The sequence below is a fragment of the Acipenser ruthenus genome, chromosome 5 (genome assembly GCF_902713425.1).
Source record: "Acipenser ruthenus chromosome 5, fAciRut3.2 maternal haplotype, whole genome shotgun sequence".
In the NCBI taxonomy this organism is placed as follows: domain Eukaryota; kingdom Metazoa; phylum Chordata; class Actinopteri; order Acipenseriformes; family Acipenseridae; genus Acipenser; species Acipenser ruthenus.
Window position 1 is genome coordinate 29,375,608 of NC_081193.1, and position 19,504 is coordinate 29,395,111.

Consider the following 19,504-nt stretch of genomic DNA (forward strand, 5'->3'; position numbering starts at 1 on the left):
TATTTGGCTGTGGGTTTTTTTTTTTTTTTTATATTCAGCCAGGGAAAAGAAATCTGAGACAAATTAATTCATTTGTTATAATAAAAATAAAAGAGAAGAATTGTAAACCACAAATTAATCCCTGTATTCTTCCATGTCTGTTATCAATATATTTGTATATACCTTTAACATTAAGCACTATTAAGGAACTTTGGAATTTTTTTAATGAGAAATCTTCCCGGCTTATTTGCTTTAGGCTTTTTCCTATGTTTACTCTACCCAGTAATACAGAGTTAAAATCATATTGCCCATTTGGGAGGCATATGCTTTCTATAAGCCTTAAAGATTCATTTTTCCCCTGTTGTGCACAACTAGGTTTTTGCATTTTGTCAGATTATAAGTAGGCTTGTAGCACTCACTAACATTTTCTTGTTGAACAGAAAAACATAACGAAAGTATCTAATGACACAGAGACAAACTATACATTACATAGAATAATACATGAATGTCTGTTATGTTGGCAAAAGGAGGACACATCAATCTTTTAAATATAAGCAGCTGCTTAGCCTCACATGCCAATGTCTTATTTTCTAACTTAAAGTTGCCTCTACTACATAATAACATTTATCCTGCCAGTGCAAATCATTTTACAGTCATGGTTTATTTATTTTAATGTATAAAATGTGATATCAGTGATTTGTTCTGTTTATGTATCTTTTGACAGAGTTCAAAACTGTAACATGGTAATAATTGTAATTAGTTGGATTTAGAAAGTGTATCTGTTGTGGTCATGGTTTAGCCAATGCACTTGGAAAATTCAATCACAATTATTCAAATAGTTTTGATTTAGAAGTGAGATGGATCCTACCATTTCTGTATTGAATTAATGCCAGGACCCAGTTGGATGCCTATCCAATGCCCCATGTTCATTAGAGTCTTCAAGTGGAGTTTTTTTTTTATTTCCTTAGATCTCCAATCTGGTTATTGGCAGGTAGCCATGGAAGAGTCAAGCAAGCTGAAGACCGTGTTCACCACTCCTTTCAGCCTGTATCCATTTTGTACATAATAATATCATCTATGTAGGCAAAGCAGATCTTTTCCCTCAGGTCACCCAATACATTTTCCCATCAAGCCCTGGAACATTGCAGCAGCATTTTTTAATCCAAATGGCAACACACAAAATGGATATAGGCCGAAAGGAGTGGTGAATGTGGTCTTCAGCTTGCTTGACTTCCATGGCTACCTACCAATAACCATATTGGAGATCTAAGGAAGTAAAAACTTCAGCTCTGCTTAAAGACTCCAGGATGTCATGAACATGGGGCATTGGATAGGCATCCAACTGGACCATGGCATTAAGTCAATACAGAAATGGTAGGATCCATCTGACTTCTAAATCAAAACTATTTGAATAATTGTGAATTAATTTTCCAAGTGCATTGTCTAAACCAGTGGTTTTCAAAATTTTTAGGCCCTGTACCCCCTTCCAAATAATGTGGTCTGCTGCATACCCCCATCTGATTTAGGGTCATAATTTGGGGTCTACCTAATTAGGGATTTCGTGGAAATTGGGAAATTGAGGGGTCACCGCAAAATTCACGTCTTTTAAGGGCCAATGCTTACTGGACTAATACGGAGAGAAAAATAAAATAAACCTAATTTAAATTAACTACTGCACACTGCAAGCAATGCAAACTACGTATCTTAATTCTGTAGATAGACTTTTTTTTTTTTTTTTCGCCATCCTGTGTGCATTGTACTTTGTGGGGGGATGTCCTTAGAGAAATAACAAAGTGCTCCAAAGCGGTTAACTTTCTTGTTTACTGACAACGATCTGTTAATCAGCCTATCTATCACCGTGTCTATACTGGCTTTTCTGTTTCCTGTACTGTGCAGTAGGAGGTGGGACAAAGTCAGTGTTGCATTGTTATTTTGATTTAGGTTGCTAAAATCTAGTTTTCAGCATTGGAGGTAAAATGCCAAAAATCGACGACAAAGCAAAAAAAGCAAAGTATATTTTGGCTGAGGATTGTGACTTTACATGCAGATGGAGGTAAATTGTTTTGCACATCTTGTAATGTGACTGGAGAAAATACGATCAATCGCTATTTAGCTTCAGAATCACACATCAAACGAAAGGCTACTACAGAGGCTGCTGAACAGAACGTAAAACAAATAATAGCTTTCAGCAAAGAACACTTGAACGTCAGTGTTGAGAAAAAGTATTTCTGTCGGTTGTAGCCAAGTTAAGTCAGTACTGCAGGTACGATCCAGCACAGTCACCTTGCTTTAAACACAGTTAGAATTTTACATCCGAATAGGCACGTTTTCTTTCTTCTGAGTCAGTACAATGTATGGGCAAGTCTTCACACCACAGACAGAGAATGTTGGCAGCATGCTTGCCTTTAACAAATGACAGCACTCAATTCTAGTAAGGAAGCAAGTATCACTATTTTTAGGCTTTTATTGTGCTCTGAAATATTATCTACTTAGGTTTATTTAATGTTTAAAAAAGTCCACGAAATCCTAATTTTATTTCATAACCTACCTGGGAAAAATATGTAAATTCTCAGCGATTTAAGCAGACCCGTAGTATAATAATAATAATAATTGTCTCAACAAAATTCATGCATTTCTTCAAACAAATGCAGACTGTAGAGGCTAATGTAGACTGTACGTTTTTTTTTTTTTTTAATTGAACTCGAATTTTATTGTTGAACACTTGAGCAGGGATAATGTAAAATGCTATGTGTGTCTTGTGTGGTATCGAATCCAGTCAGAATAAGCATATTGTTTTGAAGTTAATATTTCCAAGCGCTAATTTGTTTAAAGTAGAAAGGGGATTTATATCAGGCAGTCATGTTAAAGTGTTTAGTGCAGTAGTCTGTTCGTGTTAATCAGCTGCAAGACCATTAAAGCTTGTTGCTGGGTACTCTCTGTATGATATGAACACACTCAATAGGTCTGGAGTAGGGAATCCAGTTCCAGACACTTCTCAATCCCAGGAGTTAGGGTTTGAATTTTTTTTTTTTTATTCTAGGATTCCAGTTTTGTAATAATAATAATATTGTGCTTTTGCTTTTAGTAATAATTATCATTGTAGAGGCGTAGGGTAATGCACTCACATGAAAAATGAGTTCTTCAACTAATTAAATAATAATGAAAAAACACATAAAACATTGCAAGTAAAGATAACGTTAGGTTACTTACCATAACCCTGGTTCCCTGAAAAAGAAGACGACCACCAAAACATTACTTATGGGATATGCCTCCTATTAGCAGGTATTCACTGAGCTCTTTATATCAGAGCTGCCAATAGGCCCTTTCCTGGGGTGAGGTCCTCGATCCCACCTACCGAGGGATTAAACAGTCAGCCCACGGAAGCCATGTTCTCTTTTTGCATCGAACCCATGAGGGCAACCGATGCGACCTCGCTAGTTGGTGGTCATCTTCTCTTTCAGGGAACCAGGGTTACTGTAAGTAACCTAACATTCCCTTTCAACTCGAAGACGGCCACCAAGACATTACTTATGGGTAAGTATACCAGAGCCATCACGAGGGAGAAGGAACGGCAGCATATGAGGGACGCATCAGAACCGCATAACCCAAGGTTAATGAAGGCAAGGAAGGATCTATCACATTAAGGCTTTAGAATCTGGAGAAAGTATGCGACGTAGCCCAGCTACGCGCAGTACAGATATTGGACAGTGAGGCACCTCTGAAGAGGACCCAAGATGCAGCTACCCTCCCAGGAGGGGGCAAGACGGCACTTTGCAGCCGAGACTGTGTCCGTAATCCAGTGCGAAAGTCGCTGCTTTGAGAGGGGCTGTCCTAGGGTCCGTATCCCATGACAGACAAAGAGGTGAGAGGTCGCACAGGTGAGAGGTCGTCCTCCACCAGCGCAGGGCTGCCTAACATGAGGAAGACACTGTCAGCCGACAATGTCTGTCACGCTTCGGATGTAAATGAAATGTATTAAGCCATACTTGTAGGGGGCGCATGCAGAGTAAGCCCAGCTCGATGGCTGATACAGCTGAAACAGGGAGGCAACCTCGAATAGCTGCTACTCTGTCGTCCGACAGGTATGTGCGCATCGTACTGAAGTTCAGCCGGAGCCCCAAGTATGTTGTGCACTGCACCGGTGTAAGATGACTCTTTGCATCGTTGATGGTGTGGCCCAGCCTCGACAGATGCTCTGTCACAAATTGCTGTGTGGGCCACTGCTCCCTCTTGCGACTCGCGACAAATTAACCAGTCGTCGAGGTAGTTCAATGCTCTGATCCCCTTCAACCGCAAGGGGGCCAGGATAGCGTCCATGCACTTTGAAAAAAACGTGCGAGGAGCTAATGAGAGGCCGAACGGCAGCACGGAAAACTCATAAAGGCTTCCCTGAAAGGCGAAGCGGAGGTACTTTCTGTGCTCGGGACGAATGGGAACGTGGAAGTACATGCCCCGTAAGTCCACGGTGGTAAACCAATCGTATGGCTGGACGGACTGGAGAATGTGATGGTGAGTCAGCATTTGGAACCTCAGGTCTAGGATGGGGTGAAATATGCCCTGGAACTGCCTCCTAGAACGCTACTGCGTGGACGCACCACGCCCTGCGTTCCCTTTACCTTGTGGGAGAGCCTGGTTGCCCACTGCCACTGTGGCCTGTAGGCGTCGCCTCAGGTCATCCAGCGGAGCCGTGGGCACCGGGACCATCCAGCAAACCAGCTTTCAGCACTAATGCAGGGGAACTGCAGTCGACTGCAGAAAAGCTCTTTTGAAATACGCTCAATTCAACACAGAGGTCTTAGCTTACCATCTTGAGAAGCAAAAAGAGAACATGGCTTCTGTGGGACTGTTTAATCCCTCGGTAGGCGTGATCGAGGACGTCACCCCAGGAAGGGGCCAATAGGAGGCATATCCCATAAGTAATGTCTTGGTGGTCATCTTCAAATTGAAAGGGAACAGTTGTGTCGCTCCAGCTACAGCACAGAACAAGTGAGTGATTGCACTGTCTAAGTAGGGTGACCCAGCTGCCAGATCAACTCAATAATATTTATTTAAAAACGTAAAGGTAGATAAAACACTGAACTGATTAAACTACTAACACAGAACATTTAAACTCCAGAGAGTAAACTTTACCTAGTAAATACTATACATTTTTAAAAGAAGCAACATCATACAATGAAAATCTTTGAGCTTCTTTTTTTTAGCCCACATACTGCAATCACCACTGCCTTGCTATTTAAATATGTAAGTTAGCCATGTGTGCGCTCAACGCTCACTCACTGTCAGCAACCAGCTGTATTCATAGAGTTAACCTCGCCCAACAGAAGGGAAATGTACACCAGTACGTCTGTGGTTTTATTTTAAAGGAGATTCAACATTGTTGATTTCATTTCTAAGTCACAAAGTGCTACGATTTTTCTGACGTACCACTTGACGAGAGCTTGCATACCCCAGTTTGAAAACCACTGGTTTAAACCATGACCACAATAGAAACAGTTTCTAAATCCAACTAATTACAATTATGACCATGTTACAGTTTTGAACTCCCAAAATATACATAAACAGAACAAATCACTGATATCACATTGTATAAATTAAAATAAATAAACCACAACTGTAAAATTATTTGCAATGGCAGGAAAAAGTTTATTATGTACTAGAGGCAACGTTAAGTTAGAAAATAAGACATTGGTGTGTGAAGCTAAGCAGCTGCTTACATTTAAAAGATTTATGTGTCCTCCTTTAGCCAACATAACAGACATTCATGTATTATTCTATGTAATGTATTGGTTGTCTCTGTGTCACTAGATACTTTAATTATGTTTTTCTGTTCAACAAGAAAAGGTTAGTGAGTGCTACAAGCCTACTCATAAACTCGGAAAATACAAAAACCTAGTTGGGAAAAAAGAAAACATTTTTAAGGCTTATAGAAAACATATGCCTCCAAAATGGGCAATATGATTTTAACTCTGTATTACTGGGTAGACATAGGAAAAAAGCCTAAAGCAAAATGATATATATTATATACGTTACACTCATACTCAGGATTTGGTCACTCACCGAAAAAAATAGCCATTTTGCGATTTGAGCATTTACAAATTATCAAAGATTGAAATGAAAGGTTATTATTTTGATCAAATTGCGAAATGTAAAATACCAAACAAGCAAAGAGCGAAACATAAAAGAAGAGACAGCTTCTTTAGTCTTCCATCTGCCGGAGAGGATCTCTGGCAGATCTCAATTGACTGATAGTTTATTCCTAATTTGGACGAAGTACCCAAAGAAAACAAACGTTCTCTTCGTACAGCAGCATAAGCTGATTCTGGGGCTGTGCAAGGCTTAATTTTTGTCAAACAAAGAAGTGCTTCTGTGTGTGTAAGGGCGTTCAGTGCAATTCTAATGCCACAGCACCAATCCTTGCAAAAACAAATACAGTGATTTGTATGTTTCTAAATCTAAATCTAAATTAGCTCTCATTATGGTTTCTTTATATGTATCTAATTTGATCGAACTACTTTAATTTTACCTGACTCTTATTATCTAAACAATCAAAACAGTGTTTTAAAATGAGACTCAGTAGCCCAATGGAGCTCTCAATGTGGTTTCTTTTGAAAATGTTGTCATCTCAAATAAAAACCTTAAGAAGGGTTTCTTGTCGTCAAAAAGCAGTCTCTGACTATTCGACAGGCTTCACCCCTTCCTATTTATGAGCATATTAAACGTTTAAGAAGCATACTTTTCTTTCTTTCTTTTTTCTTTCTTTTGCTTAAAAAACATTGATTAGACAAACATGGATTGACATTTGCAGTTTAAATACTGTGTATGCAGTAGTCTTATAATATGAATAAAACAATACATTTTAATTGTGTTAGTTATTTATTCTAAAACTGTATTTTCCAAATAACAAGGCAAGAACATTACAAATATTATTTCAAACTCGCTTGAAGTTTAATGTTTGAGGTGACTATCCTCCTAAACTGCTTACCACAACCCTCTTGCAAATGAGGCCACGGTCTCAACTTCCTGCATAAATAATAAATACACAAATAATGAATCAATGACATGTATCTCATAAATATAATTTACTGATTTTATATTAATTCAATAAAAAAAAATGTATTAAAAAGTTTGTATTTCACTTGATGCCCATTTTGAACACCCCAAAAGTAATTGCTAATCGCAGATTGAGCAGCATCTTTAAAATCTGTTCAGGAACTGTGCATTTGCTCAAATCACATTTGCTTTACTCAAAGACTGAAGAAGCTGTATCTTCTTTTGTGCTTCATTCTTTGCTTGTTTGGTATTTTACATTTTGCAATTTAATTATATCGTTTTACTCAAAGACTGAAAAAGCTGCCTTTTATTTTGCGTTTTGCTCTTTGTGTGTTTGATATTTTTCATTTCGCAATTTGATCAAATTACTTTGTTCAAAGACTGATATACCTTTCATTTCATTCTTTGAGAATTTGTAAATGCTCAAATCGCAAAATGGTTATTTTTTTCGGTGATTTACCGAATCCTGACTATGACTGTAACATATATATACAGTCACCTCCAAAATTATTGACACCCTTGATAAAGATGAGCAAAAAAGACTGTATAAAATAAATAATACCAGTACTGAGCTATATTGTAATTTTCCAACATTTGGAATATATTTGACTTTATTAATGATTCAATGGAATCAACCAAAATTACACATTTCTCAAATTATAAATTTATTTCCAAAAAAAATGAAGTGTCACAATTATTGGCACCCTTGTTTTCAGTACTTTGTGCACCCACCCCTCGCAAGGATACCGGCACTGACTATTTTTTTATAATGTTTAATGAGATTGGAGAACACATTGGGAGGGATCTTAGACCATTCCTCCATACAGAATCTTTCCAGATCCTTGAGATCTTTCGGTCTGCGCTTATGGACTGCCCTCTTCAATTGAAACCACAGGTTTTCAATGGGGTTCAAGTCCGGAGACTGAGATGGCCATTGCAAAATGTTGATTTTGTGGTCAATTAACCATTTCTTTGTGGATTTTGATGTGTGCTTGCGGTCATTGTCTTGCTGGAAGATCCACTTGCAGCCAAATTTCAGCCTCCTGGCAGAGGCAACCAGGTTTTTGGCTAAAATGTCCTGGTACTGGGTAGAGTTCATGATGCCGTTGACCTTAACAAGGGCCCCAGGACCAGTGGAAGCAAAACAGCCCCATAACATCAAAGATCCACCACCATATTTTACAGTAGGTATGAGGTTCTTTTCTGCACACGCATCCTTCTTTTGACGCCAAACCCACCACTGGTGTACGTGGCCAAAGAGTTCTATTTTCATCTCATCTGACCTTAGCACCTGGTTCCAATCGAAGTGCCAATGCCATTTAGCAAACTCCAGGCGCTTACGTTTGTTCGTTGCTCTCAATAAAGGCTTTTTTCCTGGCAACCCTTCCAAATAGCCTATTGGCATGGAGGTGGTGTCTAATTGTAGATTTGGATACTTGGTGACCCCAAGATGCAACCAAGTTCTGTAATTCTCCAACTGTGGCCCTTGGATTTCCCTTTGCCTCCCGAACCATCTGCGTCACTGTGCGTGGGGGCAAGATACACTTGTATCCTCTACCAGGCAAGTTTACCACTGTTCTAGTGGTTTTGAATTTCTTAATTATTGCCCTAATAGTGGTAAGTGGTATATTTAGTTTTCTAGCTATTGTTTTGTACCCATTGCCTGATTTATGGTCAACAACCATGGAAGGCCACAATTCCTTAATACTGAGATGAACTTAAAGAAGCAGAATGTTAATGCAGATTTAATTTTGTTTGATTTTATTTATAAGAATTCTGACACCTATCTTTTTTAGAACATTTTTTATTACTTGTTAATAAAAAAAAAACTTTCTCGGAACAATTGTATTAGAATAAAAGAATATGGTTTTCCCATATATTTGAGCACAACATATATATATATATATATATATATATATATATATATATATATATATATACAGTTGTAGTCAAAAGTTTACATACCCCAATGGAAATTAATAATTTCTAGAAATTTCTGAAAACAAAAAATTTTAGGAAAAATCTTTTGTAGCAAAAATGTTGCTTTTGTGGATGAGGAAAAAGAGTTACAAGAAATATATGTCTGCAGTTATTTATTTCAGCAGTTTTTTGATTATATCGCTTTACTCAAAGACCAAAGAAGCTGCCTTTTCTTTTGTGTTTCACTCTTTGTTTGTTTGATATTTATTGTCCATCCATCAACAGTCCAAATCAACTTTGACCATTGTTCCATAGTCCAATTTCTGTGTTCTTGTGCATATTTTAGCTTTTAGTCTTGTTCCCCTTTCTTAACAGAGGTATTCTTACAGCAACACATCCTTTAAGTCCTGATTTCAAGAGTGACCTTCGTACTGTTGATTTGATGGACAGACACCTGTGCCTACTGCCAGTTCTGTTGTCAATTCAACGCTTGTCTTCTTTCTATTCCTTAAGGATATTATCTTCAAGTATTGCTCATCCTTGTTAGACAGTTTTTTGTGTCTTCCAGTCCTGGGTTTGTCAATTACAGATGATGTTTCCCTGTACTTGTTGATTATGCTTCAGATACCACACCTTGAAAATCAAGTGATGCAAGCTATTCCACTCAATGTTTTTCCTTCTTTATGCAAGTTAAGGTTGTTATAATAGTAGAAAACACTAGTGGAGGCTTTGAGTAAATTGTTGATGCTCATAATGCATCAGAGTAGAAAAATCAAACATGTCTAAGACTGTGTTATATATATATATATATATATATACAGTGCCTTGCGAAAGTATTCGGCCCCCTTGAACTTTGCGACCTTTTGCCACATTTCAGGCTTCAAACATAAAGATATGAAACTGTAATTTTTTGTGAAGAATCAACAACAAGTGGGACACAATCATGAAGTGGAACGAAATTTATTGGATATTTCAAACTTTTTTAACAAATAAAAAACTGAAAAATTGGGCGTGCAAAATTATTCAGCCCCCTTAAGTTAATACTTTATAGCGCCACCTTTTGCTGCGATTACAGCTGTAAGTCGCTTGGGGTATGTCTCTATCAGTTTTGCACATCGAGAGACTGAAACTTTTGCCCATTCCTCCTTGCAAAACAGCTCGAGCTCAGTGAGGTTGGATGGAGAGCATTTGTGAACAGCAGTTTTCAGTTCTTTCCACAGATTCTCGATTGGATTCAGGTCTGGACTTTGACTTGGCCATTCTAACACCTGGATATGTTTATTTGTGAACCATTCCATTGTAGATTTTGCTTTATGTTCTGGATCATTGTCTTGTTGGAAGACAAATCTCCGTCCCAGTCTCAGGTCTTTTGCAGACTCCATCAGGTTTTCTTCCAGAATGGTCCTGTATTTGGCTCCATCCATCTTCCCATCAATTTTAACCATCTTCCCTGTCCCTGCTGAAGAAAAGCAGGCCCAAACCATGATGCTGCCACCACCATGTTTGACAGTGGGGATGGTGTGTTCAGGGTGATGAGCTGTGTTGCTTTTACGCCAAACATAACGTTTTGCATTGTTGCCAAAAAGTTCGATTTTGGTTTCATCTGACCAGAGCACCTTCTTCCACATGTTTGGTGTGTCTCCCAGGTGGCTTGTGGCAAACTGTAAACGACACTTTTTATGGATATCTTTAAGAAATGGCTTTCTTCTTGCCACTCTTCCATAAAGGCCAGATTTGTGCAGTATACGACTGATTGTTGTCCTATGGACAGAGTCTCCCACCTCAGCTGTAGATCTCTGCAGTTCATCCAGAGTGATCATGGGCCTCTTGGCTGCATCTCTGATCAGTCTTCTCCTTGTATGAGCTGAAAGTTTAGAGGGACGGCCAGGTCTTGGTAGATTTGCAGTGGTCTGATACTCCTTCCATTTCAATATTATCGCTTGCACAGTGCTCCTTGGGATGTTTAAAGCTTGGGAAATCTTTTTGTATCCAAATCCGGCTTTAAACTTCTCCACAACAGTATCTCGGACCTGCCTGGTGTGTTCCTTGTTCTTCATGATGCTCTCTGCACTTTAAACGGACCTCTGAGACTATCACAGTGCAGGTGCATTTATACGGAGACTTGATTACACACAGGTGGATTCTATTTATCATCATTAGTCATTTAGGTCAACATTGGATCATTCAGAGATCCTCACTGAACTTCTGGAGAGAGTTTGCTGCACTGAAAGTAAAGGGGCTGAATAATTTTGCACGCCCAATTTTTCAGTTTTTTATTTGTTAAAAAAGTTTGAAATATCCAATAAATTTCGTTCCACTTCATGATTGTGTCCCACTTGTTGTTGATTCTTCACAAAAAAGTTACAGTTTCATATCTTTATGTTTGAAGCCTGAAATGTGGCAAAAGGTCGCAAAGTTCAAGGGGGCCGAATACTTTCGCAAGGCACTGTATATATATATATATATATATATATATATATATATATATATATATATATATATATATCTTTTTTGTGTAAATATATCATGAAATAAGAAAACACAATAAAATGAAATCTGATGTTTTCATGTAAAGCCGCTGTATTATCTTTAAATTTACACCTCACTTTCTTGTAGGTCGCAGCCTCCACATCAAATCTGCGGGCATGGTTGGAAGAAGTGGGCCTCAGTCGAAGCAGCCATTCATGGTGGCTTTCTTCAAGGCGAGTGGAGTGCTGGTTCGATCAGTGAGGGCTGCCAACCATAAAAGAAAAAATCAAAACAAGAACAAAGCTGCTCGTCATCAAGATTCATCAAGGGTAACCAATGCTGGCGGTAAGGTCAACATTCTTTAACCTTCCAAAATAGTTGTGATAGCCAGGCAACATTTGCAAAGTAGATTAGTGTCTGAAAGGGGATAGAATCTTGCACCCAAGTACTGTCCAAATACTTAGGGTAGTGTAGAAATGTGTATAAGTATGTGTCTTAGTGTCTATGTATATATGTATGAATGTATGGCTTTACAGAAAATAGGGTCATATTACATGTCTGTGTGCACGATTTAAAAATCAAAAGTGATTTGTAGAAATGCTCTGCAGTACAGTTAATAAAAAATGACCTTTTTAATAGAATATCATGAATCTATCAATACTGATCGAGCACCATATATCCATTGCACTGTATATTCCCACTCAGATTAAAAGCAAGTTTGAGTTAATAATAATAATAATAATAATAATAATAATAATAATAATAATAATAATAATAATAATAATAAATCATCCAGCCTTTAAGGTACAGACTTGCAAGCAAAGCAAAATGGCATGAATTAGATAGTTACTTAAGGCAACTCAAATAACTTATTTTATTGCTGGTTTGCATTTAAAGGCATCATTTATACTTTTATTTTTAAAAGTGATCCTCCCTGGTTACCCTTTGATTGCTTTCCTTTAGTTCTTTTAACTCTCTTTCATGACTGGGTATAACAAAGCCCCTGAAGAGCTATAGGGCAGTAATCATAATGTACGAGTTTATAAACAGAGGACCTAGTATAACATCTGCTTACTACACTGAAGGCAACTATTTGAGATTAAGCATGTTTACCTCTTAATACAGATTTAAACTAGCAAGAAATAACTCTGAACCACAATGTATATGTTCCTAGCATGTACTTGCTTGTTTGGGTATATATACAACAAGAAATAAAGGAAAACATTGCATTATCTTTATAATAGTTCTAATTGTGCCTAATAACAATAATAATAATACCTGTAACAATGCTCCTAATATACAGTGCATTACTTTCTATGCCATCCTATTTGAATAGTTTACAAAGAAGATTACCCTGCCACTGTTGTGTAATTTTACAAATCACAGACTCCTGTCTGATTTTAGAGCCTACTGACTTGAAACAGATCAGTGGCTAAGTAACGTCTGTCAGACTCATTTTTTAATTTTCTGTCTCTACATTAAAAGTGGTTCACCCATTACACAGTACAGGATGTTATGTCTACTACTGCTGTATTTCACTGCCAACCTTCTAAATCGGGTCCCTTGTTTTAAATATGTGCAGTTTTGCTTCTATATGAAAAGTACAGTATGATGTAAGCAGAACTCTTGTTAATGTAAATTCTATATGAAAAACAAAAAGTTAGTCTGTTGTCTGAGCATGGGGCTTCAAAAACATAATTAAAGAGATAGATAGATAACAGGAATGACTTCCTACTTCCTGTGTCTAAGAGCTAGTGTGCAGGCCCTCTCCTGTACTGCTATGTAACACTGTGCTGCCCCTGGGGCACAGCTGGCTCTCAGCAGTTATCAGCTTCCCTCTGAGGAATGATGAATGAAACCATGAAGAAGAGGTTATTTGCCTGCCCTCCCTATTCACAACACATTGACAATGTCCAGTTTCAATCTTTAAACACATTCTATCTGAAAGGAACTAGATACTGTGTATCACAAGGAATATGGAAAGTTTAAGATAAATGAAATAGCAAAGCTGATCCTTTACTGGTAGTGTATGTGCTGTAACTGGAAGCAAAGCCATGATTGGAAGAAGAATGTGGTAGTTAACTATGGTTAAATGAATACGGATGTGAAGATAAGAATTTCATTTAACTCGAAAAGAGGTTTATGGTTAGGGTATCTTGATTTTTTTCAATATTCCCCAAACTCTGACACACTTAACCCTTGTCAGTGGTAAAGAACAACATACTGTAACTACATTTTCCTTAAAAAACGTGTTGCTGATGTATGCATTGAAATATACCATCCATGTATGTAAAGGTTGTATTCACATACACAAATTTGGCCTAATCAATTCTGTATTTGAAACTGATTGAGGCTATTCCAGAACTGATTGAGCAGGTCTATGCAAACATGAGCACTTCTGTTGTTGGCTGGTTGCAAAATTGCAGCACACGTTTGTTAAATGTTTGATGCCAGGATGTTTTTGCATACATTCCCTTTTGTTTTGCGGTGTGTTACATTGCATAAACCCACATAAAACCTTATAATATTGCCATGAAAACTATTGTTTGAATGTATTTTTTTTAATAAGGGGGACTATATTTTTGGTATTTTTGGCAGATCACTATAGTGCTCTTTTCATATAGGATGGTTGCAGTTTTTTTTATTTATTTTTTTACTTAAAACAGTTCAGTTATACCACTTACTTTCAAGCTGTGACCACTCCAAGGACCAACTGTTTCCAGTGTTTAAAAAAAGGGCTTGGAACATCCATATTGTTGCCAATTTAATTGACTTTGGCTGTTAAATAAATTCAAACAAACTGATAAACTCTTGAAACCAATTGCAGCTAAAGTGTTTCAGCACGGTTCCAATGATTCAAAATCTTACAGATTTCCAAAAACATTGAACCCAACAATGGGTGAATAGAATTAAAAGTAAAAGTAGTTGGCACACAGCCTCATCCCTTGGAGCATCTCGGTGCCGCCTGCAAAAAAACAAGCAATAAAATAATAAATCTATGCAACGTGTTCAATCCGGTGAACAAAAAATATTAGGCAGAGGAGCATTGTATACTGCCCCCCTCAGGACAAGGCTGGGCGTGAGGTGGTGGTGGATGGTGAGGAGGTGGTAATTCAAAAGCACGGCAGGACTGAGTTTGCGAAGTAGGTTTATATACCTTATAGGTTGATTGGAACTTGGCAGTAATTGGCTTGTCGATTGACCAATGAATGTACTAGGCACTTGTATTAATGGTTCTATAGATTTTCCTGCCTGAAAACCTTGCAAGCTTTATAATGTCATATAAAAAATAAAACAAATTTACTAAGGTAGCTCCTGCAATTAACACTCACTTTATGTTTCCTAAAATCAATTAATTTGTGGTTAGGGGATTGGAAAAAGTGTCCTTCTGTAGAAAAGTGGGGCCAGGCAGTAACCTTACATTTGTCTACTAATACCAAGAAGTTTATTTTTATTCAAATGTTATGATTACCGGTACGTGTTGTGGATGAAACACTGGATATTTCAACTGCATTTACATTCTACATTAAAATGTATTTCTGTAAGAATTCAATTATTTACTTAGTTTTTTACTGTGTTTATTCTTGTTTTTGGTAAAACCACCATTCAAGAGAATAATATAATTCTTGCTGTTTACTATAAGTATCTGCTATTATTACTGGCTTTAACTTTGAAAGCACTGTATAACATGATTTTACTCCGTCACCATCCATCAGATTACAACACCAGTGAAAAAAAGCAAGCCTGTAAGAAGCATGAACTCTATGTAAGCTTCCGTGACCTGGGCTGGCAGGTAAGCGACATTCATGTAACTTTGGTCTGTGATTTATACTGTACACCACCTAGACGTTTGCATCATTTCAACATGTACCTTCTATGGTGTATAGAAAAATGAAATCACCTAGAATTTTAGGATTGAGGGATAATCTTTTATTTAACATCATGTAATCAAAGAAACTACAAAATGATATCGCAAAAGTCTATCAGAAGCCATAATAGTAGTACAGTATTTCATGTTAGATTTTGAAATGTCAAATTTTTCCATTTTTGTCACTTTTTCATTGAAGATATGGAAAACTACAATGCGGTATGTAATTTAATATGTTAACGTAACATTATTCAGCAGGTTTCATTCGAATTTCTGAAGCAAAATTAATTCATTCTTAGGGTGATGCAAAACTTTTGGCCATAGCTGTAGATGTTTAAAAAAATGTATAAATATCCTCAATGTACTACATTACATAGCTGTTTTTGAAAACAAGTATATTTCTCTTTTCATACATTTTTTTCTTGTGCTGACACATCATTTTTATTGTTGTATAACAGCAAAGGTAGTACAATACCAGTCAAAATAATGTTTCTGTTTATTCTGTTTTTTCAAATCTTTTAGGACTGGATTATCGCACCCGAGGGCTATGCTGCTTTCTACTGTGATGGAGAATGTTCCTTCCCCCTCAATGCTCATATGAATGCTACTAACCATGCTATAGTGCAGACCCTGGTATGTGCCCTTTTGCTATTTAGTTTTCACTGTAGAGACAGGACAATTGCAAGGGATTGCTTACTGTAGGTTTTCAGATCACCTGTAATGAGGCAATTTAATTTAAACGACAGAAGAGAAAGAATTATACAACCTTGAAAGGTTTGACTCAGGGTCACTGCATCACTCATATCTAGCATTCGTTTTCTAATTAAACACAGATTAACTAATTTGCTTTTGACTTACAAGTTTAACTTAAAGCACTCAAAAGGCAATGTAAGTCCTATTCACAAAACGGTGGTTAAAGGGAATGTTCTTTGAAGAGTGTTTTTTTTTTTAAACAGTACCTTGAATAATGATACCACATTTCTCTAACAAAAAATAGTCCACAAAGGCACCAAAAATCTATAAGCAGTTTGACCAACATGCACCGGATGTTATATATAAGCATTGTTCAGCTGTACAATAGATACTGATTATGTGTACACTATTAATGTCTTCTAAATGAAAAGTGGTCTGTTACAATCTATAACTCATGTTTAGTTATGACATTGTGAACCCTGAAGCCTGCCAGAACTTGCAGTAGATAACGACCATGGGATTTCTGTTGATTAGTAACCCACTCTAAGAACTATTTCTGTGTTCAGCTTGAATAGGAATGTATGTTAAGTTTACTACTGTATATTAAGAAAGTTTGCCACATTAAGGCAAGACAGTACTTAAAATGAACAGAATAATAGACAAAATGTTACTTTATCCCTTAAACGAATAAAATCATGGCCACATTAATAAAAAGCATCATTTTGTTTACCAACATAATTCCTGGATGAAAAACAGTGAACAAAGTGACTACAAAAGTGACTAAATATACTTTGCAATAAATGCTTATTAATTATATGACGCAGAATTTTATTCTTGATATTTTTTACTTGTTTTTTTTTTACAGGTTCATTTGATGTTCCCAGACAATGTACCAAAGCCTTGCTGTGCACCAACCAAACTGAATGCGATCTCAGTGCTGTACTTTGATGACAGTTCAAACGTAATCTTGAAAAAATACAGGAATATGGTTGTACGGTCATGTGGATGCCATTAAAAGCGGAGGCAGCTTTTGAAATGGCTGTTATCAGCTCTCAAGATGTCTGCTATTACTGGAAAAGAATATCAACGTTACACACTTAATCTATTGTTTTATGTACAGTATTATGTATATAGTAGCTCCCTGTACTTGTTATTTATTTTTTTTTTCATTTGGTTATAATATTCTTTTCCATAATGTTTAAATGTAAAACAGATAAAACCTTGACAATTGGAAAACACTTGGTAAATGATTTGATTGAATTAATAGTTTAATTACAACTTTTGAAGTGCTTAGTTTAATCCTATAATGAATATTTCTAAATCAACAGTTGAGCACTACATTGTTTATAATTTAAAACACCACATGCCCTTAAACAATTAATCCTAAAAGTAATTAAATCCTTTCAATGCAGCAAATGCCATTGACGTTTATATAAATTTTTTTTTTTTTTTTTTTTAAAGTGCACTGAAACAGTATAAGGGTTCTAAGGTCAACAAAACCCTTATTTATATTTTGCCAGATATATGTTGAGAAACAAGTACCATAAGATGGTTCTTAGTCTATAATCATTCAGTTAACTATTAATTAAAATTGATAATTTTAACAAAAATTGTCAGTATAAAACAATACAAAGAAAGAAATAAGGAAATATTGAGCTTTATGTTTTGGCCTACATATTCTGAAATATCTGCATCAGTATTCTGGATTGAAAAATACAAAGCAAACGAATAGCCCAATCATTAGTTAGCACTGTATGGAAATATAAAACAAACTTATGGTATCTGGTACAGTTTGAGACACCTGCCAGATTTATTAGCTTTCAAATTATAGGGAAATGCTTTTATTATTTGAGAAACAAAAACATGCCTATTATATAAGAGGAATAGTGACTTTTCAATTGCTAAGTTTACCACCTTTGTGTAGTAATTTTGTAGACTAACATTTCATCCTTAATTTTATTGTATTATTAAAATTAATGTTGGTATTTGAGTAATATATTTTTACATAAAGATGTACCATTGTTATTTTTTAGGTGTGTGTTTGTGTTTTAGTAAAGCTACTTTTGGATCATATCAATGTCTTTCATTATTTCTGAATCCTGGGTTTGAATTCATTATATAATGCACATGTATTTATATTGTGTAATTTACAGTTACAGTACAATTTACGAACAAAGGAATTTTTTCAGTAATCTGTGTGTTTCCAGAAAACAGTCTGTTTTTGAGAAACTGACTATAATATTAAAGAACAGCAACTTTATGAAAACAGTTGTTGTTGATGTAAACATACGTTATTGATACGTCCTTGTATGCAACAAACAATACACTGTATTTATTTTGCCAAATAAAATTACTTACAGCAATGGCAGCAGCTATGGCTTGGGTTTACATGCAAAAATAAAAATAAGTTTCTCCTTTTTGGCACACTATGGCTTAGTTTACAAGCAGTTTAAACTTCAAATTCTGTCTCCATTGTCGTGAGAAGATGAAGTGGCTCACACATTCATCACGCTATAGGAAGTGCGTGGCCAAAATATGGTATGGCTAAAAAGGGTGATTAAATTGCTTTCTCGCACTACAAAGCTGTGCAAATTGACTAAAAACTAAGGGTAGTAGCATATGTTCATGAGAGTTCAGAGGTGAAGATCCTGATTGTGACATAACCTCGCACAACTTTCTACAATAACTAAAGGCTGTACCGAGCACTTATTGATTAACAACTGAGATCTGAAAGTAGTGTAGCCTTGGCAAGCTTCTTTGACCAAATAGAAAAATAAGCCGTGTATTCAATATTTCAAATTATTTGCAGGTGACTCCTAAAATGATAGATCTTTATAGTTTAGTTGTTTCATTAGCAAGGTTATAAAAAAATAAATAAAATGCTGAAGCTACAGTATTAGGGGCAGTTAAAAAAAAAGTATTTTGCAAATAAGTAAATACATAAATAATGAAGCCCTTTGCAATGATATATTTTTTATTATTTACACGTATTATTTTTTGGTGATCAGACAGCTGATTGCTTTAAGCTTAGACTTTTATGTGCCTCAGCAGTAAGATAAGATGCCATTCATGTTACATGAGCCTTAAGTAGCATTTAGCATGGGTACCTATGCTGGATGTGAATACAGATGTTATAAAACTTTAGAACAAAATCAATGTCTCATGGATCAGAAGTTCAAGGTAAGCTAATAAAGATAAATATTTATACCACTGATGAGTTATTTTTATGTTATGTCATGAAAAGTTGGTGACCAGATCTTTTATTATTATTGTGACATACTGCACTGCAAATGCATTTTATTTCCAACCATACTGCGTATGATTTAAAACCAACACTGTTTGAACAAAATACACAATATTTTATTACAGTATACAGTAATTGCAGAATTTGAGCACTAGTTTAAAATTTAATAATAATAAACCTTTTCTCTCTATGGCTTGCAAGAGGATCATCTGTAACTTAATTGGCTCATGGATTTGTCTAAAAAATAATAAAAGAAAAAAAGAAAAAACACTTTTTTTATT

General features: G+C 36.1%; 1 protein-coding gene across 1 annotated transcript in view; it reads left to right on the forward strand.

The window, feature by feature from the left end:
- Positions 1-18,052, forward strand: part of LOC117402601 (bone morphogenetic protein 5-like) — a 36,252-nt gene extending 18,200 nt beyond the window's left edge. The window contains exons 4-7 of the mRNA XM_034003923.3: positions 11,566-11,763; positions 15,135-15,211; positions 15,809-15,919; positions 16,845-18,052. Coding sequence (XP_033859814.1) covers positions 11,566-11,763; positions 15,135-15,211; positions 15,809-15,919; positions 16,845-16,994 — 536 coding nt within the window. The 3' untranslated portion in view covers positions 16,995-18,052. The remainder of the gene's footprint in view (positions 1-11,565; positions 11,764-15,134; positions 15,212-15,808; positions 15,920-16,844) is intronic.
- The last annotated feature ends 1,452 nt before the right edge of the window (positions 18,053-19,504 follow it).